At 49.6% G+C, this 21,338-nt stretch overlaps 1 protein-coding gene across 13 annotated transcripts in view; it reads left to right on the forward strand.

The window, feature by feature from the left end:
* The window catches only part of TP63 (tumor protein p63), a 185,304-nt gene that overhangs the window by 86,895 nt on the left and 77,071 nt on the right, over positions 1 to 21,338 (forward strand). Inside the window, exon 1 of one of the 13 annotated variants that reach the window (XM_075938261.1) lies at positions 1,051 to 1,239. The exons of the other annotated variants lie outside the window; for them this stretch is intronic. Coding sequence (XP_075794376.1) covers positions 1,198 to 1,239 — 42 coding nt within the window. The 5' untranslated portion in view covers positions 1,051 to 1,197. Of the gene's footprint in view, positions 1 to 1,050; positions 1,240 to 21,338 lie in introns of those variants that run through there. 13 annotated transcript variants of the gene reach the window in all.

A 21,338-nucleotide genomic window follows, 5' to 3' on the forward strand; every position in this document is an offset into this window, starting at 1 on the left:
TGAGGTGCACGAACCACCGGTCTGTGCACGCTGCAGGCTGCTGTTCCGTGGCTGCCGCGGGTCCCCTGTTACTTACAAAATCAGTGCAGTAGTCCGGCAGTGTGGGAACTTTCTGATCTCCCTCTGTCCATATCTCCTGCACAGACAGGCCAGAGAGGGCTGGGTGAGGAAAATCGAAGCCAGTTCATGAACTCCTGGTTTTTTTACATCACGGTGTACACAGCAACCAGGTGCTGTCTTGCTTGGGGGCGGGGGGGAGGAAGGGGTGCCTTGAATCATTTTCACAAGATGATTCTGCCACAGAGTAGCCAGATTTTAAGACTCTCCCATGCTCAGGCTAGGAACCAGGTGACTACTTGGCCTAGTTGTTTTTAAACATTTTTTACACTGCACTTGTGAGTGGGTTTCTAGCCTTGTACACTTACGGGTGGAAGGAGGGAGCGTATCGGTACAAATGAGGTACCCGAAGCAGTTGCAGATAAGGGGATGGAGTTCAGTTAGTGCCCTACATGCATTTTGCCGCCTTACAGTCGGTGAATGCTGTTGGCAAGTTGCATATCGGTGTGTGTTAGACACACACCCGAACACGCACTTTGGGGTTTCTTGGCGCTTTTGCGAGGGGTTGGATTTTGACCCCGGGAGCCCAGGCCTGGCCATTTCACTGCGTTCCTCTTTGAAATCGGGTGCGCCTCCCCGATGTTGTGGGCACCGTACGGAAGAAATCCTTGAAAAATCTCAGCAGTGCGGAAAAAGAGCTGCTCCGAGAAGTGTCTCTTGAATACGGGCTGCTTTGCTGTCTTGGAGCTTCTAATTTCATAGAGACGTGACAGGAGAAAGTTTGTAGTTTCCTTTCTTCTCTCTCCTGTTCTCTCTCCCCCCCCCCCTCCCTTTTTAGAGATTGGTGATAAGGAATTTTAACTACTTAATGAGATGGGAGAGGCCTCTCCCCATTGGAGTGGAGGACTCCAGGTGGCACTTTGACAGATTGGACAGGTAAGTAAGAGCCCCACCTCCTCCTCCTTGCTTCTACTTGGGTATATAAGGCAAACTTAAATTATGCAGCGAGGCACACCCTGAGTCCAAGCAGAATCGTCCCAGTTGAATCACATTAGTAGGGTCTCCTGGGGGTGGGGGGTGTTGGTCAAAATCCTGGAGCCGGAAGACAGGACGGAGGCATTGCTCAATCTGACTGCTAACATGTTGTACCTGGAAAACAATGCCCAGTCCCAGTATAGCGAGGTAAGGATTTTAGGGGTTTTTATTGGCAAACTTGTATTCTCGCTCCGCCGCTGCGGTGGTCTCGGGGCTGGCTGTGGCGCGTGCAGCCGCTTTCTTTAGTGACTGGCGAGATGGCGAGGGCAGGCGCCGGGATGAGAGTGACGTTTGTCCAGTCTTAAATCGGGGCACCACAAACCCCGCAGGCCGGGAGGGACTCGAAAAATCAGCAAAGTAACGTTTCCTGGCCAAGTCAAGCCGGAATGACCTGCTGTCTTGAATAAACACACACCTGTGGTCGTGGAGGAACAGTGCCTGTGTTGACTTCGTTATGGCTTTTATTGACCTTCTTTGCTTGCCAAAATTGGCATTCACGGTGGATCATGTTTAGGGAGCAAACCTACATGTGTTCTAAGTATCTTAAGTTGCCTTGTAAAATTGCATCTGAACAGAGGCGTTCTAATGGGCAAACTTGCCAGCCTCCCTACTGCTACCTGTCTTTCCCCATGCACTCTGAAGTGTTCCAGTTTGCACAAGTGGGACCTTTCTGTGGTGCATCTGTATAAACAATGTGGCTGGCGAGAATGCATTTAAATGTAAGCTGCTGAGATCGTGTGAATTGCATAAGCAAAGGCATCTGTGACATTTGATATAGGCAGAAACGCGAAAGGTGTTTAAATATTTCAGGGATCGGAGAAGGGGGTAGAGAAATGCTGCATACTGTGAGGACGTTACCTGGGTCGGAGGGCGCTCTCTCGGCAATATTAGCTTACATTCCCCAGGGGAGAGCAGCTGTGTTGACACTCCTCCGAATGGGAAGGTAGCAAAACCCTTCACCGAGGGTGGTTGAGATGAAAACGTTTGGAGCGCCTCGGATATTCGACCTGCAGCAGACAGCAGCTCAGTCATTTGGAAAAAACAAAACAAAACTCCGTCTTGGGGCAAGGGGGGGGTCGAAGGGGTGATAGTTAAGGAAGAACGGCACGTTGTGTGTGCGCTCGGCGTTTCGCGCACTTGGCATGTGCAAATACATAAGGCAAGAAAAGGCACACTGGATTCCGTTTACAAAGTCTTCAGTGCTGCTCTTTCTAATAGAGGGTAAACAGAGAGTGTTCAATCCATTCCTCTTCATTTCCTCCACTCATTAGATAACCGTCTGGCCCAGTGGGTTATACTTTTCTGTTTTCTCTCTAGGTTAATGATAAACTCTCGTTGCCTGTGCAGAGAGAACCTTTCCGAGATCGTGTTTGCGGGGCATTGTTTGGGTCTTAACGCTATCTGATCAACTTTCGCTGAATAGCCATGGGAGGGTTGCAGACTCCGTACGGTTGACTGCCTCGACTCGTCCGTCAGACGCGATGCACGCCCTGTTCTTGAGCAGTTTAAGTGTCTATGGCCTGTGCAGGGCTTTAAAAGCGTCAGCTGGTTTTAGCTGTGACCATACAGCAGTGGATTTTCGTCCGCTGAAACGTTCTGTGGTGCAGAGAGTGAAAACGGTTTTGGTGGATTTTAACAGTGGGGTCGTAGAAAATAGTAAATCCTTTTTAGCTAAATGAGGACTTAGTGCTTAATTTTTAAAATACATTTTCCACGGTGAACAACCTCCACTGTACTACATGATGTTTATAAAACTTTGAATGAGACACTGTTTCCATCTGAAATACTGGGATGTTGGGCGATTTTTTTTTTTTAAAAAAAATAGGAATTTGTAGGGACGGTTCAGATTGTAAGGGTCCAGGAGAGATTAGGTGGTGGAAATCCTGGAGAATGCATGTGGAAAACTAAGCTGCCAATAGTGGTTTTGCCTAAAGCTGGCTACCACTGTTCTTAATTTTTTATTAAAAAACCAAAAGACAGTTTTTAACTGAGATGATTTGCTCCTTTTCTACCCACTGCCTCTGAGACTGCTCTGTGTTTAGGGAGTCTCCTCCCCTCCTTTTTTTTTTTTTTTTCCTTTTGAAGGATTTGGGGTTAGTGTTGCTGTTCCAAAATGTCTCACCACAACCCTTCTTTCCACCCATTGTTGCAAAACCTATTGCTTGTGTTCTGCCTGGTAGCTGGTTCGGGAACTGCTTAAGCCTTCTCCAGAGCGCACCGGAGTTGGCAACGTGTATGCTGTGTGCTCCACCTTGCAGCTCCGAGCGAACTGTTGCGTCAGCAGTACTGAAGGGCAGTGTTGTAGAAAGACCATCATAGTGGCTATGCATTGAAAGCGACACTCAGTAGGACCTGCGTCCATGGGGCCCCTGGGTCCACTCTTCCCTGTCCGAGTTGTAAAAAGATCACCAGATTTCCCCACACGCAGGCGAAGGCTTGTTCGGCGGCGTGTGTTAAATGTGTGACAGGCCAGTGAATCATAGCCCTCTCCGTTGGGAAATGAAAATGAAATAAAGATAGGTCACAGGGTCCAGCTAATCCGGCATCTCCCGATCCTTTGTGTCTTTGTTCCTTGGCGCACGCGGAGGAGAGGCCCGGAGGGACACGACTTGTCACCGAGACGCGAAGCAATGTTAATCCCCTGCAAGAGGGAGGCGAGACTCGTTCTGCGTGTCACTGGCGAACCGCCGTGGAGTTTAAGGGTCGACGGACGTCGCTGCGAGTGCTTTGCACGCACCGTCAGGCCCACGTTGCAGAGGGCTCGAGTAGAAAGTCAAACTCTCCCCCTAGAGAGAGCATTAGCTCAAGTTTTAGTCTTTCCAGCTACGGCGGTGGTGGCGGCAGGAGGGGATGGTCCAGGCAGATGAGTCCAGCTGTGGGAGCCAATTTCCTGATTGCTGCCAAGGATCACAGTGCAGAGGATGTTAGAGAAGAAACGGAGCTGCGGGGTCATTTGTTGCTTTATTTGGTCAAAGCACATTCAAGCGTTGCCAGAAGTAAAATAGAGAGGAGGTGCAAATGTTCATCTCTCTCGTTCACTGTCGATGCCCAAGGAGTTTTCTGCCCTGTAGGTGGGTGCGGTTGAAGGGAAAACTCAAGTGAAATCTCAGAGTTGCTTTTCCATACGCTCTCTGCTCAGCTTTTGGCTAGGAACGGGGAGTCTGGACTCCCTAGCAGAGCTTGCAAATGAGCAGAGCCTTCTGGTTTGTGGTCTTTGTCCTGCCTCAGCTAGCAATGTCCTTAGGCTTGACAAATCTAAATAAATCAACCAACTGACCGGCTGGAAACCGAATGCTGTGAGAGATTCGGGGGAAGCCTGCCTCTAAAATAAATTCCCCCTCCCTGCCCCCCACCCCGCCAGCTTCATCCCTCTGTGACTGGATCCGCCTCTTCAGGCGATCGATCGAGGTCCTGTCCAGCGTGAATGGATGGGTCTTGAGAGCAAATCAGTTTCTAGGCCAGCTGGAGGGAGTGCCTAGAAGCAGAGCGCGAGACACTGATCTCCTCCTTGATCAGCGGTTCCCAAACTTTTCCAGGTTGGGGACCCATTTTGACCATTCAGGAAGACTTGGTGACCCAGGGCAATTAAAAAAATGTGTGAATGGCTCCTTAAGAGCCACCCGGGGGGACACCTGGCGACCCATAGTTGGGTCCTGACCCATAGGTTGGGAAACCCTGATCTAGATGGTTCCTTTCTAACGTCTGTTTGCAGTGGGGCTAATTTGGCTTCGACTCGGGCGCGCAGTAAAACCTCATCCAGGCTTATACCCCGTTGTCCGTTCTCCGAGAGGGTGAGGAGACCCTCAAAAGGACAACGTCCCAGGGAGCGTCTTCAGCTCCTTCCTTAGCGGTTTCCTTCAGGCTAGCTTTGAGACATGGGGGTTACAGATTTCAGTGCAGACTACAAAGACCTTTTTTTCTTTTGGCTTCCTGGCTCTTCGCCAAGCGCTACATGGAAGGGGGAAGGAAACTGTCTTCAAAGGAAGCCACCTGGTCGCTTGCACGGGAGATCCTGTATGTTAGTGAGGTGCGGGGGGAGGTAAGAAGCAACTCGGTATGCACAGGGCGCTGCGGCGCCTGGCGCTCTGAGCTACTTACGGGTAGGTGCACGGGCCTGTTGTATTGGGCGAAGGCACGATGGGGGGTGTTTACGGAGGGAAGCCAACGCAACATGAACCATCTCCCTGGCACTCCGCCATTTCTTCATAGAGCTGTCCCAGGGGTGGCGACTGATTTTTTTTTTTTTTTTCTCCCAGGTAGTAGCCTGAGATCTGAATTCTCTTCTTCTCAGGGTGGGGTGGGAGGAGAATAGATTTTATTTATTCATTAATCTGCCCAAAATGCCCGGGGTGAAGGGAACGTACTGCCTGCCACTCCCTTACGGGGCACTTCTACTAAGGTAGCACGAGGCAGGAGAGTCTCACAGAACACTAGGCCTGGAAGGGCCCTCGAGAGGTCGTCAAGTCCAGTCCCCTGCCCTCCCGGCAGGACCAAGCACTGTCTGTGTGAGGTGCTGATGCGTTTGGTGTCTGGTGATGGTCGTGCCTCTCTTAACCTCCTCCGCCTGGTGTAAGCGCACTGCTGGGGCAGAGGATCCTGGTCTGGAGTCGGGTTGATGGTTTCGTAGCTTCGCAGCAGCTCCCGACACGTACCCCGAGAACCCGTCCTCCTCAGGCCTGGTCTGGCCCGAATTATATTGGGCTCCTGCCTCTCTTGTGAAGGCTGGACACGTCTTTCCTGTCCTATCAAGGGCTCATAAAGCCCAGACGTTGGTGCAGAGGTCCAGACAGTCTCTCCAGGTGTGGGGGGTGAGTAAACCTCCCAGCTAGCCTTACTCCCCTCGAGGGCTCCTGGGAAGGGGATGAAACGCTCCCTACGTTGGTCTGGGGAAACAGGACCTGCTGTTTATATACTGCTTCCCCTTCCCAGCAGGCCTTGCGGCCTCGTCACGTGATCTGTGAGGCCCTCAAGCGCAGCTGAGAGCTGGACTAGATCCACCTTCGCGCTCCAGCCACCCTCTTACGTGGTCTGCTGCAGAGGGGGTTGCATCTCCCGAGTGTTATGAGTCCTTTCCTTCCTCCTCATCCTTTTGCCATCCCCCAAGATCTCCGATTCCATTGACACAGCCCCCGATACGTTGTCCTGAAACATCCTTAGGACTTTTTCATTTTGGTTGTTTTACTTCGGCTTTCTGTTTTTAAGACTAATAAAATGGCAGTCTTAAGCCAAGAGACATGGCTCTCTCCTGTCCACTCCAACATAGAGAAACAACAAACGCAAGTATTGTCTATTGCACGTCTCTCTTCACACATGCCCCTCCATTTTTTGTGGTATCTGTCCCATTATGTACACTTGGCTTTTTGGCTCTGATTACCATCATATATGGGAAAACCAGCAATGCTGAGGTACCTGGAGGAAGTGGACTGGCAACAGGAAAGTGGTGGTTGTAGGTTGAATAAATGTGTAGAGAGCCCTGCAAATCCATGGGTATCCGCTTTCTTTCTGCGGGTATCTGCGTCCACGGACATATCTGCAGCTTATTATTGTGGATGTGGATACACATTTTTTTATCTAGAACCCTGCAAACTTTCAGATATCTGCTTTTTATCCGCGGGTATTTCTGTGGCTCATTTTTGCAGCTGCAATTTTTGTATCCACGCAGGGCTCTGCTCATGTAAGCCACGTACTCCAACTTGTTGTGTCTATATTACACCAGTTATACTAGGGATGCAAGTATATTTCATGATTGTGATGGATGAAAGCTAGTGGTGTTGTGATGCTCAGGGGAACCTTTTTTTTTCCTCTTCTCAAAACATTCCTACTAAAACTCTGGCGTTCCTGCTGATGGATTTGTTTAAAGTTGCTCATAGCGGTAATTGAACCCACTGCTTCTACCGCGCAGATGAAATGTACGTGCAATGAAATGTACCACGACTCATTGACAGACTGCAAAAGGAGAGCAGCTGGTATTAGCGTTCAGGTTCCTCTTCTGAGGGCAAAAGCAAAGAGAGAAGCTCTTTACTGACTCACCTCATCCTGGGATTAGCAGTTTGGTCACTTTTGTAATCCAAATCCACACGGGGAAATTGCTCTTCTGTGTGATTGCGGCAGGTCAGTTACTGTCTGCAGTATAAACTCCTGAAAACAAATGAATGTGTTTAGCATCTGCTGCCATTCTTGCGTTCCCCTCTTAGGGAATGTCGACTGCAGAGTTTTTTGGTTTGGGTTTTTTTTTTTCAGAAAAATGTCCATTTTTCCGAAAAACTTCACTTACGTCCACACTGCAATTACGTTCTTTCGGGGGAAAAAAATGGAAAAAACAGAGGGGTTTTTCTGACATTGGTAAATCTCTTTCTACAAGGAAGCCTTTTTCTGGAAGAGCTCTTTCTGAAAAAGGCATGTGTGGATGGGGAAGAGGGAGCTTTTTCCAAAGAAGAGGAAAAAGCCCAGGTACCCTGGTGGCCACTCTGTCCATAGTAATGACAGCTGAAATGCGAGAGCTCATCCACACTGAATGACCGCTGTCTTTTGAAAAAGCAGATGGCTTTTTTGATGTGGTTTTGCTGTGCAGACGCTCTCTTTCCGAAGAAGTTTTTGCGGAAGATCTCTTCTGGAAAAGCTTCTTCCGAAAGACGCCTGCCGTCTAGACATAGCCTTAGCTCTGGGTTGTGTGTGTGTCCCTCTGCCTGGTCTTCCGAGTGACACACAATCTCAGCCACGTTTAGACACATGGGTGGGTATTTCTGGCTCAATAAACCTGCTGCTTTTGGAAAACGTTTCCTATTAGCTGATGAAAGTATTTGAGAAATCTTCAGGTCGTTCGTCTCCCAAGCATGGCTTCCCGGCATCCTTTTGGTTACGGAGCGGCAGGGCAAGCTTGCGGCCATCGGAGGGGTTATGTTCCTGTCTGACCATTGGAGCAAACGGCAGAAGAATTCTCACGTGCCGGCCAGTACAGGGGAAGTGTGAGGAGTGCCATTTGCCCTCTGTCCCTTTTAGCTAATTCCCAATAAAGGCGATTCCAGTGTCTACACTGGGTGGCAAAGAATAAACTGCCCCCTTTGTTCGTGTTGCCTCCACAGTTGCTTTTTGCACACAAATTACTGAGCATACACAGGCACTGTGATTTAAGGCGGCTTATGGGCTATTGCTATGAAGGGAGCTCTTGTCTAGGCTAGGAGACGCAGGAGTTCTCCACTTCTTGCTGCAGGCAAAGTAAACTTTAGGGTAAGCGTCTGTGAGGCGATCTGAAGTCTAAGGCCTGCTGCTTTCCCCCTTCTGCTAATTTTATATCCTATCAGCATGAGCTGCATTTTTTTTTGTATCACAACTGACCAACACTATCCTATATTCCCCCTTCCCGGGGGTTATCACTAGTGTTCCATCTAATCTCTTCCATCCATGTGTGGAATAATGTTATGTGCACCGAGGCATGCACAGATGTGCACCACCACTATAGAAACACAAAAGCTAACTGTGGGCCTTCTGCTAATCAGTCAGCAGGGTGGTGTTTGAATCTCTCCTGAGTGGCCATGCAAGCACACAGCTGACAGGGAACACTGGTTTTCACATGCAGGAGTTGTGCGTGGGGAGGGGAGGGGAGGGAGCTAGTGGTTCCCAGAACTACTACTGCTGGAATCACCCCTGCAAACACTCTTGGGCTTCCCAGTAGGGGCATTTTTCTGACTTTCTGATGACTGCCACTCTGCCAGGGTAGCAGTAGTGTAGGCAGGCCCAAGGGGTTTTCCCCAGCAGCAGGCTGTCCTACACAAGCCCGGGGGATGTGCTGCTGCAGCCGCGTGGGTGGGGGCGCTCGCATAGGCTGGCTGAAATGTGGTGTGTGAGACACGCTGCTGCGTTCCTACTCCAAGGCTGCTTCCGCTTCGCTTGGCCAGGGGGACCAGGCGGCTGGGTGTGCGCGTGTTCAGCCCTGCGGTCCCAGCTGAGGCTTTTGCAGGCATCGAGTCCAGATGTGGAGTTGAGTGCTGATGACACGCCTCCCCGCCTAGGAACGTTGGGAGGCAGCAGACTGGGGGCTTGATGAACTGGAGAAGGCTGTCCAAGTTGGACCTCCCTGGTCTGGCACCCTCGGGCCTGACTGGTCCCGGAAGAGGGATTTTGTTGGACTAGGGATGGTCATTTCTGACCCCACTGCTGCTGACCCCTCCAATGCTGGGCCAGCTGCTGGCCTCCTGGCCATCTCCCCACTGCACTGGCTCCATTGGACTTCTGAGCCCCACAGGGCTGCCAGCCAGGTGCCGGGACTCTGGTCCTGGAACATCCGTGGTCCGGCATGGACTGTGGATGTTCTAGGACCAGAGTGCTGCTTTAGAGAGGTTCAAGCTGGAGCTTCCCTGGGGCTTATGTTGGCGGAGAGGGTGGGCAGACGTCATCCCAAGGGGGTCAGTTTTTCAGAAAGGAGCCGAAGTGGGTTATGGGGGAGTGGGGCGTGGGGGGGGGGGGGGGAAGGAAAGGGATGGGTTGAGTCTTGGGGAGTCTTAGCGTTCATCCACGTCTAGGAAGCGTCGCAGAGAGAGCTGGCAATCCCTGTGGGCAGGGGGAGGGTGAGAGATTGTACTTCCCAGGCCAGTGTAGGTGACCTGATGGCTGCCAGGCAGTAGGGCGGATTGTTGTACATTTCTGACATTGGCCTTCACTGCTTTGGGAGCATGTGCGAGCTGAATACAAGAGCTAGAGAGTTGGGGGAGGAGGGTGGTGCTGTGTACGGGGCTGCCAAGGTGGGAGGCAAAGGGGGAGGCTGCCCCGGGGCCCGGCGATTTAAAAGGACCTGTGGCTGTGGGTTGCAGCTGCTGGAGCCCCCCGCAATCCAGTCCGGGCAATGCAGAGGGCTGGGTGGGGGAGGTTGATGTTCATGAAACCTTGGGAGAGGCTGCTGTGTGCCTGCATCAGGGAAACTCCGGTGATCGGTCCCCCAGCAGATGTGTCCTCAGCACTCTGCCAAAGAGCTCCGGCTAAGCTAGCAGCGTGTTCCTCTCGCTTGCAGAAGTCGGTCCCGTGAAAGATGCTACTTCACCCACCCTGTTCCTCAAAGCCCGGCATTTGGGGAAGACCAAGTAGCATCCAGCTATAGGTTGGATCTCCCTGGACTGGCACCTTTAGGACCTGACTGGTCCTGGAGGAGGGGTTTTACTGGACCAGGGGAGGTCCGTTCTGGCCTCCCCATCCCTGGCCCAGCTGCTGGGCTCCCGGCTGGCTCCTCCTCCATGCCAGATCGCAGATGTTGCCGGACCAGAGTCCTGGTTTAGAGGGGTGCAACCTGTCCTGTGCCTGCGTGGGCATCCCTTGACCATGTGGCCCAGTGCTGCTAGCTTTGATCCGTATGAGGTAGGTTGAGCGGGTGGGGTGAACGTTATTAGCAGGGCTGAGCGTTTTGCCTTTGAAGGCTTGTTCTCTGTGCTCCGGAAACAACCCAGCCGTCAATCGCAGCAGAGACCTCTTCCTTCCCACTCCGTGCTGAAATGATCTTGGGTATGGTGGAGCCAGGGCCACGATAGATTGTAACCGTTTTTCCCGTGCCTTTGGTGGGGAATTCTAAGTCGCCTTGCTCTGTGTGTCCTCCTGTAAATTGCCTCTCAAGTGCAGTCATCTTGCGTATTGCCCGTGTGTGTGCTAACAAAAAGCATTCTTTAGACGGTTGCGTTTGAATCAAGTACCCGTCCCTGGTTCAAGTTTTAACTGACTTGAAAATCTGGAGCCTAACTGATCCACTTTGTGTGTAAAGCAAACGGATTCGGGTTCAGCCTAACGAGGTGGAGACAAGGTGCACTAGGTCGTTGATGAGTGCGAGAGCAGATTGGAATGCGTGGTCCTATTACTGACCCTGGTCTGCTGTTGTCCTACTGCCCTTTGGCCGTGTCTTTTATGGTTACATCTGCTACCTCTCTGTAGGGAGGAGACAGACATCCTGTCAGGCCTGACTAATAATGTCCTCGCAGCTTAATCAAATGCAAGATGTCGAAATGACTGATAATCATTTATGGCAACCGTCTACTGAAAAGAGCTCCAGAAATTAGGCAGTTGGAATCGACAGGAGTAACTTTCCAATCCAGTCACTCTCTTCCTTGACTCTTGGCTGAGTTGAATCAATTCTTCTGTGCCGCTCACTTTTCCTATTGAGATGATTTTATTTTCTGTCCAAACTTTTCATCACTAGGAATCTTGGGCTGACTTGTGGGTTTTTTTGTTTTTAAATATCAAACCATGATTTCCGTTGTTGTACTATCGGTTGGTATTCAGCCTGCGAACCTGCCCCTAAATTACAATCCAGCTGTCTGTGGTTTTTACCCCCATTTTGAGATCTTAGACTTCAGTTCTGGTTAGATCGACTTGTGGCCTTTTTTGGGTTTTGATTTTTAAAGTGGAAAAACTGTCTCTACTCCTTGGCTCTTTGAACAGCTATTTATTGACATTCTGCTGCCCAGCTGGTAACGTGAGCGCTTCAGACGCGGCTGGCCGGCACTTCAGTTTCATTAGCTTGTCTGAAGTCTGCTGGTGTTGAGAGAGATGAGTTGGGTCTGCTTTAAAACTGTGGAATTTGATGCTATAGACGATTTGCCCCCCTGAGTGAGAAACAAGTAGAACAGCAAAGAGACGTATACATTTATGTTCATTTCGGGAGGCGGTTGTGGGTTTTTTCTTTTTGCAACTATTTATTGTTAAAATAGTTTGCTGCTTATAATCGCATATGGCTTAGTGTGAAAGTATGTTGCTGAAAAGATATGACACTTTTTAAAATAAGTGACCTACATTTTCTGACGTGACTCTGCATTTCGGGGTGTCTTTTGGGTGGGGGGAGGGTTCCCCAACTAAACGCCCCTTTAAAGATGATTTTTCAGAATCTGAACGTTTAGATCGGTTTGCCCAAGGAAGCCTCTTTCAAGGATTTTGTGCAGCGCTCTTTTTCATGATCAGAGTCCCATGTTTTGTTGTTTCAAAGAGGCTTCTACTAGTGCCGTATTGCTTTTTTTTTCTCCCTGTGGCAATTGACTGAAAATGTTTGCCTTAACAAAAAAAAAAAAAGGACTATATCGCAATATAAATGATCGGTCTCATTCTGAAGATAATGTGATCTGTCCCCTAGCATGGACTACGTTGTCAAGTTCGATAATCCTCGTTTTAGACGAGCGCTGTTATGTGCACCTGAGGCAGGTGGTAGGAAACCAAAAATGAAAAGTATTTCTGCCTTGGGCGGTGCTTGGCTAGATGGCTCCCCGCTGCTGTCTGGCCGGCTGAAAAATGTTTGCAGAAATTTAACTGGATGAGTGTGAATCGCGGTGCAAAACTCAACTTGAGTTGAAAAGGAAAATTAAAAGCTCCAGGGAACTCTGCTTTTTAGAGTCGGATGTTGGCTTAAATCCTCTTGGAAAATCATCCGATGGGGTGCTTGCATGAGAATTAAGATATGCAGATATGTACATATCCGTGATGTCCAACATGCTAGCGCAATGATTCTTAAACTGTGTTCCATGGCACGCCAGTGTGCTGCGGAGAACAGAATTCAAAATGGCTGCTCTTAAAGGAGCTGGCGGTCTTTTTTTGGCTCAATAACTGTCCCCCGACCTTTTTTTTTTCCTCAATGTCTCCCTCCCCCCCCACCTTTTTTTTTTTTTTTTTTATTTTTTTTCTTTCTGCTACACACACAATCCTTGGTATTCCTCATGAAAAAAATTGTTTGGTGTTCCTCGGTCTTAAAAAGTTTAAGAAACACTGCGCTAGCCACTAGCGACACGTGCCTGTTTGGCTGGTTGAGTGTGGCTAGCTAGCTATAGCAGTCGCCAACTAGAACTGGTTGGACACCATGGGTACATCTCTTTACTCATGTGAGTAGTCCTGTTCAACTGCTCATATGCATAAAGTTAGACCCATGCCCATGCATATACAGTTGCAGGATCAGGGCCTTACGTTTGGCTTGGATTCATCTAAAGACACACTGGGAATTTTGAAATGCAACCCAAATGCAATTTGTCTCTCCCCCCAACCTCCCGCATTCAAAGTGAAATGGATGGTCCTAAAGAAAATAATCCGACGTGCATATTTTTAAAAAGGCTTCATGAATAATGAGTTGACACACAAGGCAGTCTCTTCTTTACAAATATGAATGGAACCAGAGAGCTATTTGCTCATCAAACTTTAAAAATACAAATAGGTCTGGGGTACCTGGTGCTGGCCACTGTCGGCAGACAGGATACTGGGCTAGATGGACCTTTGGTCTGACCCAGTACGGCCGTTCTTATGTTCTTATGTTATGTTTGTATGTTATGTCCCTTCTCACTCGATGACATTGTCTCTAAAACCAGCCCCGCAGACTTGAGCAGTAGCTACTGAGAAGGGAGCCAGATTTCCGGTTGCTCGTACTTGAGCAATGGCAGTGTGATAGGTTTTCGTTAGAGGACAATCAGATGGATCATTGTGGTTTTGTGCATCTTAGTTTCAGATGTCGAGGTAGCTTCCCAGCTGCATCTCGGCCGATTGTCTAGCTGGACTACAGGAGGAGCCTTTATTTTAGTTGGGTAAACGTTTCTTTGCTGTAGTGGGTCTGGCCCACGAAAGCTCATCACCTAATAAACCATCTTGTTAGTCTTTAAAGTGCCGCATCATCCTGTCTTTTGTTTCAACAAGACTAGACTAACACGGCTACATCTGTATTACTGTTCTTTGCCAATAGGCACTCGTGAGAAGTCGAGGTGCTCCTAAGCACATCTCTGCTCTAGTAAGTGACCATGCACAGTCCAGGTAACGTGGGGGCATCTTACACAACGTTCATATGGCTGAGAGTCCCTGTGCCTCGACATAGCACCCTGCAATCCCCCTGTTCCTCACTCACGTGTGGCCGTGATATTTCACACCTCACCTGATGTGGGACACGTCCTCTGAAAGGTCCTGATCTGCTGAAGCCCATTGTCCTTTCTAAATCTGCATCTTGTTAGCGTGTGTGACGTGACGAGATTTTGCTGAAATATGTTATAGGGTTTTTTTGAGATTCTCTGTTGCTAAGGTGATGGACACTCCCAGGAGGGTGTTCAACGACTATTGATCAACAGGGGAGATGGAATCGAGGGGGTAACCATGCAATGACGGTTGGCCAAGCACCACTCAATGGAGGATGCTCCACCCTGACTTAGGGTAGAACAAGCTCATGCCAAGAGGAATGCTCCGCCTCAGGACCTGGCAAATTCCCACGGGACGTGTCTGGGCGAGTGTGGCCCGGGCACGTGGACTAAGGACATTAAAGAAGTGACGGGGCATCATGCTTTGGCCTTTCTCTTCCCCTGCTGATGCTGGGAGCAACAACCCCCCCGAAAACACCTAGACTTCAACTGAGGAGACTGGTCGTAGGCTTCAAAGGGAAGCCTGGGTATTAAGAACTGTAACATCCAGGGAGGTGAGAAAATCACTTGATCTTAAATACTGTCTAGTCAGCATCATCTCATCTGAAGAAGTGGGTTTTGCCCATGAAATCGCCCTTTGCTTGTTAGTCTCTAAGGTGCCACAGGACGGCTCCTCATTTTTTAAGGTTGAAGACAGTGTATCCCAAATGGGGACCCACAAAGGGACCTACCAGGCTGGGGGGGGAGGGAGCGGGGAAGAGGAAGTCTCAAGGACAGCAGCTGCTCGTCATGCACCTACTTCTGAAGGCAGCACTGGTGCCAGCAGCAGCGTAGAAGTAAGGGTGGCGTGGTTTGGGGTAGCCGCCATTATTTAACAGCCTGAAATATTTTTTCCAAAGGTCATCCCAGGGGAAAAAAAAGTTTGAACCTCTGAAGATTTAGATTGCACTCTGATCTGATTTCTTGGGTAACGGTCTCCGACCTTTTATGTCTGCCATGTAAAATCTATCTCGGTGCAGCGGATAAGTCTGTTTGGACAAAACCTCTGTGTTCTGATGGACGCGCTTGGGAAATCTCAGGCCAGTTACAAAGGCTGGTGTGTGTTCTGTCCACGTGGAGGGGGAGTGGGACTGGCTTAATAAATTGACACTGATCAGGCTCCTGACTAGGCCAAGACAGTACAGCTCTGAGGTGCCAGGTGAGGGGAAGAGGGGTGGGGAGCATCGGCTGGTGCCTTTGTGGGGCTCAGGGAGCGTGCATGCAGTCTTGATGGATGTAGGGCTCTGTGTGATGTTGTGCTGAGTGGTAACAGCACTTGGAGGGGTTTCCTGCCCGTCGCTGGCAAAACATTGTGAGAGCCGGCCCAGGTGGGAGAGTTAACAGGGCACAGCGGTGCCCCGGTTCCTGGTTGCACCCCAGGGGTCCCCATCACAATGGACAGAAAAGAGCTTTTTTTCACTTTATGAACGTTGTTTATGAGTGTCCTTAGGTGCAGCTGCTTGCAGCTCCCACTGGTCACGGTTTGCAATTCCCAGCCCACGGGAGCCGTGAGCAGCCGTACCTGTAGATGCTCAGGGAAACACAATATCTAGCAGCCCACCAGAGGCAAGCCCTGGTGAATCACATCCGGCCCCTGGAGCTGCCTGTAGCCCATCCCTGATCTAGCCAGAAAGAGAAGCATTACTGTGTCGATGTGATAGATGAATCACCAAGGGCAAATCCTGTTTGACCAACCTGGCTGCCTTCTATGGCGCTGTGGACATGGGGAAGTTGGTGGATGTGACAGACCTTGACTTTAGCAAGGCTTTTGATACGGTCTCCCACAGTATTCTTGCCAGCAAGTGAAGGGAGTATGGATTGGAGAAATGGACTGTAAGGTGGATAGAAAGCTGGCTAGATTGTCAGGCCCAATGGATAGTGATTAACGACTCGATGTCAGGTTGGTGGTTGGTTTCAAGTGGAGTGCCCAAAGGGACGGTTCTAGGGCTGGTTTTGTTCATCTTTATTAATGCCCTGGATAAGGGGAGGAGTTGTACCCTCAGCAAGTTTGTGGATGACAGTAAGCTAGGGGGAGAGGTAGCTACATTGGAGGGTGGGATAGGGTCCAGAGTGACTGGATAAATTGGAGAATTGAGAGAGAAGAAATCTGATGAGGTTTAAGGAGGACACGTGCAGAGACCTGCCCTTGGGACGGAAGAATCCCAAACATTGTTACAGGCTGGGGACCGACTGGCTAAGCAGAAGTTCTGCAGAAGAGGACCTGGGGGTTACAGTGGGTGGGAAGCTGGATATGAGTCAAGAGTGAGCCCTTGTAGCCAAGAAGGCTAATGGCATATTGGGCTGCATTAAGAGGACCATTTCCAGCAGATCTAGAGAAGTGATTATTCCCCTTTATTCGGCGCTGAGGAGGCCACATGTGGAGTATTGCAAACAGTTCTGGGGCCCCCACTACAGAAAGGATGTGGACGCATTGGAGAGGGTCCAGTGGAAGGCAACTGAGGAGGAGGGGCTGAGGGATTGGGGTTTGTTTAGTCTGCAGAAGAGAAGAGTGAGGGGGGATTTGAGAGCAGCCTGCAACTCCCTGAAGGGAGGTTCCAAAGAGGATGGAGAGAGGCTGTTCTCAGTGGGGGCAGAAGAGACCATTGCTCCTCGAAGTTGCAGTGGGGGAGGTCTAGGTTGACTATTAGGAAAAACTGTTTCCCTAGGACGGTGGGGAAGCACTGGGAGTGGTTCCCTAGGAAGGGGGTGGAATCGCCATCCCTAGAGGTGTTTGTCCTGGCTTGGCAAAGCTCTGGCTGGGATGACTGAGTTGGGGGTTGGTCCTGCTTTGGGCAGGTGGTTGGAATCAATGACTCCTGAGTCTTCTAATGGTATGATTCTAGGAACTGAGCAGCTAAATGACTAGCCCAAGGTTACACAAGAGGTCTGTAGCGGAACGTGAACTTGAGACCTGATCTCTGAAATCCAAGAGTCGAGTCCTGATCACTGGGCCATTCTCATGCTAGTGAACAGTGATGGAATGGTGTAGATATAGGTCCGTAGGTGAGGTCTCTTGCATCTTGTTTCATGCATTTCTTAATACTTGTACAAGTAGTAAATATGTTCTTGAAAGTAGTGTCATTAGTTCTGTCCTCTGAAAGCTGCCTGTCATTCATCAGGAGCTGCATTAATATTACTAGAAGAACCTCTTCTGTAAAGCAGAGCACGTTAAACCTCATTCCCTCCTGGTGCATAAAGACCTAATCATGCGGCACTTCAAGAGTGTGTCAGTCTAAGCCTTGCTTCAGTCTGTCACATCTGGAAGGCCTGGCATCTGGATAGCCAGAAGTAGCCTCAGAAACCATTTAAACAGCAGCTCAGTAAAGGTTTGTAATTGAAGAAGAATTGGGACTTCCACAATACGTGCGTTCTTTAGCGTGAAAACATCAGTGTCACTTTCTTGGCCATTCCTCCTGTAATGACCAGCCCTGCTTCCCAGTCTTCACTGTGGCTAACCTGAAGTGTGTTGCAAGGAGCCTCTTGGCCGGTAATGCTAGTCGGGATGGTGTGGGTAAAGTACCGATGGGTACGGAGATGCTAGGTGTTTTATGGCCAGTTATGTGGATATGGTGGCAGTTCGAGGTGCGTATTCTGCCTGGTCTCTGGAGTTTCCTGTCGTGTTCTCTCTCTGGCCTGTTTTTGCGATTCAATTGGGCATCAAGTGTGGTCCCTTTAAGGTTTTCCCAGTGATCGGGGAATGTTTGAAGTACGCCACGTGGATCCGGCGTTGAAAGGCAGGACGTCTCCGTGGCTGCGTTTCGCTGGAGCGCTCTCAGGACTCATTTGCAAGGCAGGTTCTGTGGATTCCACTGTCCTCGGGGAATAACTCCACTTAAAGTTCTAGCAGTGCAGCAGTATAGGGGCAAAAATTATTCCTGCTGTGCGGCCTGCCCACTGCATTCTTGCGCGCTGTTGCTATCAGAGGTCAAGAAATCGGGGGTGCTCCTCTAAGGCGTGGTGGTGCTCTAACGTTAGAGGAGCTGCTGCGTGGTGTGGTGTGTGGGTGTGTGTGGTGTGTTTTTTTTTTTTTTTTTTTTTTAATTAAAGCCAATTCTTGCCCTGTAAGGATCGGACACAATGCCATCATGCTACAACAGTGAGCTTTCATAGTGAACTGTTTTGTTCATACCTCCCTCTTTAACAGAATGTTACTAAGTTCAGATGAGCATCTGGACCCAGGACATGTGGGAGAACTTTTTTTTTTTACCATGATGGCAGAGGGAGCATTATTCTTGCACATAAATTGTGACCCTAATTTATGCACCTAGTGTTTTGAATGCCCCCTAGTGGCGGTACTTATTATAGTACTTAGTAAAGGAAATCGCTTTTGGACCGTGCTGCCCAGAATCTGTAACCCAAAAGTGGGGTGTTCCTGGGATTGAAGACGGGAGAGGTTACAGGCCATGATTTAATAACAATGCCGTTTTTAAAATGGGCTTTTAAATGGAGTGGTACTCATTGAAAAATGTTGCTAGCCCAACCATAACAGAAGCAAAATGCAGGACAATGTAGCACTTTAAAGACTAACAAGATGGTTTATTAGATGATGAGCTTTCGTGGGCCAGACCCACTTCCTCAGATCTGAGGAAGTGGGTCTGGCCCACGAAAGCTCATCATCTAATAAACCATCTTGTTAGTCTTTAAAGTGCTACATTGTCCTGCATTTTGCTTCAGCTACCCCAGACTAACACGGCTACATTTCTATCACTATTCAACCATAACAGGTTTGTCTAACAACTGGATGAGAACCTTAACGTGAAACCGAATAGAAACAGGCAGTGAAAGCGACCAGTTTAAACACATGGCATCTAAGGGAAGTCAAAAATGAATAGGGGTTGAAATATCAAACACATTTCTAAAGAATCTTTTTTAGTTGAGAAAATCTACTTGGAGGTGTTAATAGAAAGCCAGGAACTTAAAGTAGGGGGAGACCTGCACACATTTTGGAACCCAGCCTTTATGAAAACACTGGTGCTAAAAATGTGATGCCTCGGACTTGATAAGCATTAGCTTCTTAATCACTTTCTTGCCTCTTTCTACACGATCAACATTCTCGCTCCTGTCTGAAAAATGAGCAGAGAGATAGATGGCAGAACTGCATCCTGATCCTGGAAAGCTTTGAGCTTCTGCTTTGCTTTCCACTCGCTGCACATTCTCCCTGATGGCAGCTTGTGCACAAATCCGTGCTGGGTGAGACCGTAAAGGTTAGATCTACATTCTAATGGAAAACTTAAATCCCTGATTCTTAAAAATCTACTTGGTATCCTTTCTCTGTAAGGGGCTGGATTGCAAGCATGCCCAGGCTACCTCGCTTGCTTTGTTCTCTTGAGTGCACAATGTCTGTGACTCCGTCCCGGGGAAGGAGGCGTTTTATTACCCTCCGAGCGAATGCTCAGCTGAATTCCAAAGCGCTCCTTCTCCCGACTGGGTGCCCCTCTGATTGTTCTGTTGTCAGAAGGCGTGTGCCTCTGAAAGCCTTATCTGATCCTTTCCTAAGGGCTCCTGAGCCTCTCAGATACTGACCCCGAACGCAAACAACTTTCCAAATCTTTTGCCTGGGGCCTGGCCTCCAACCGGCATGCCGTCGTCCGCCGGGGCCTTTCTATGTCACCTGGGCTGGAGCACCTGTCCGAGGGCTGCAGGAAGGGTTGGAGGGTTTGTAGGAGTCCGAGAGAAGGGAATCGAGCAGCTGCTCATGTCAGCGCTGGGATAAGTGTAAGGAGATTAATCGTTATTTAAAGAGCAGATGGGGACGTGGCTGGCAGGCAGCTATGGAATGTGAATGTATAAATGGAATGGAATGGATAAGCCACTGTTAACATTGAGACAGATGGCCCCTGGATTGACTGGAATGATGAGGATCTGTCGATTCCCTTAAGGAGATCTTGCACTTTAATGGGATAGCGATCTCTTTAATAGGCATCTTGCCAGCACCTTCAGCCTCGGCCCTCCATCCAGTGGAGTTACCCCTTGTGTTTTGGGTGCTTCTCCTCTTCGGTACCGGCGAGGCGGTCTGGGATTCTTACGAATGCCTTGGACAAAAAGGCTGGTTTCTCTCATTTTTTTTCCTCCCTTCTGTTTGACGCGCTGCTGTGACCAACACTTTCCATAATAGCATTCCTTTGTCCTTTCCGCTTCTGGGGAAGTGCGTCCGCTGCGGATCCCCAGGAGATGTGCCAAGGAGGGGACTTGTTTAAGCTCTAGGGGCCTTCATGATTTCCTTGAAAAAACGTTATTCAAGTTAGAGTGGATGGGGCTGGGTTTTCAAGAGCGTTTTAATGTAGGTTGGTGTCGAGCTCCCATTGAAATTCAAGAATGGCTGGAAAAACTCTGGCTTGCGTTATCTGCTTACTGCCAATGCTGTACTTGACTTGCCATGTGTATTAAACATTCAGCACAAACAGGGAGACGGTCTGAATTTCACAATCACTCTGTAAGGAGGCAGGGCAAACTATTCCCATTTTACAGATGGGAAAACTGAGGCAGAGAGCCTACATGGCTAGCCTACAGCTATAAAGGAGGCCCTTGGTTCACCCAGGATTACTGCTCAGACCATAATTATTGTTTGTATTCCAGCCGTGCCTGGAGGCCCCACCAAAATGGAAGTCCCATTGGGCTAGGTGGCATGGTGCAGCTAGTGAAGGTTGCTGGCTCCCAGCCTTGTGTTCAGTCCTATAAGCCCCCCCCCCCCCACACACACAAGATGCTCATGTACAGATAGATGCGTCCCTGTCACCTCACTCACTCACTCACTCACTCACTCACTCACTCACTCACTCACTCACAGAGATAGACGCGTCCCTGTCACCTCTCTCACTCACTCACTCACTCACTCACTCACTCACAGAGATAGATGCGTCCCTGTCACCTCTCCCAGCTGTAACTCTTCGCCTCCCGTCCCCTTTCCTCCCCCCTCCCTGGCCAGTCCAGCTCTAGATTTCGCCTGGAAGCTCTTCGGGGCGGGAGCTGGCCGCTATGGGAAAATCCGGCGTTGTTCCCACCGAGCTGCTTGCCTTCCTGCCTGCCACAGGCGAGTGCTCAGAGACGCGCCTGCCGTGACTCCTTTCTGCCCTGGTCAGCGGGCCATGTCGGTGACTAGCTTTGGGGGGGGAGGTCGGTGGCTAGTTGCGGGGGGTGGGGGATGCAACACAATGCAGATGTCTCAAGGGCCACCGACAGTGACCCGTTCACATTGAGTCATTGCTAACCTGGAGACACCCCGTCCACTGGAGTGTTATTACTCACCGAGTGAATGAATAAGGGTGGCAGGATCTGACCCTAAATTAGGGAGTCGGGTGGCGCAGAGGCGAGAGTACAGGGTTATTGGCCATCAGGCGACTTATAGACTTTTTTGTAAGT

Source organism: Pelodiscus sinensis, chromosome 10 (assembly GCF_049634645.1).
Source record: "Pelodiscus sinensis isolate JC-2024 chromosome 10, ASM4963464v1, whole genome shotgun sequence".
Classification (NCBI taxonomy): Eukaryota; Metazoa; Chordata; order Testudines; family Trionychidae; genus Pelodiscus; species Pelodiscus sinensis.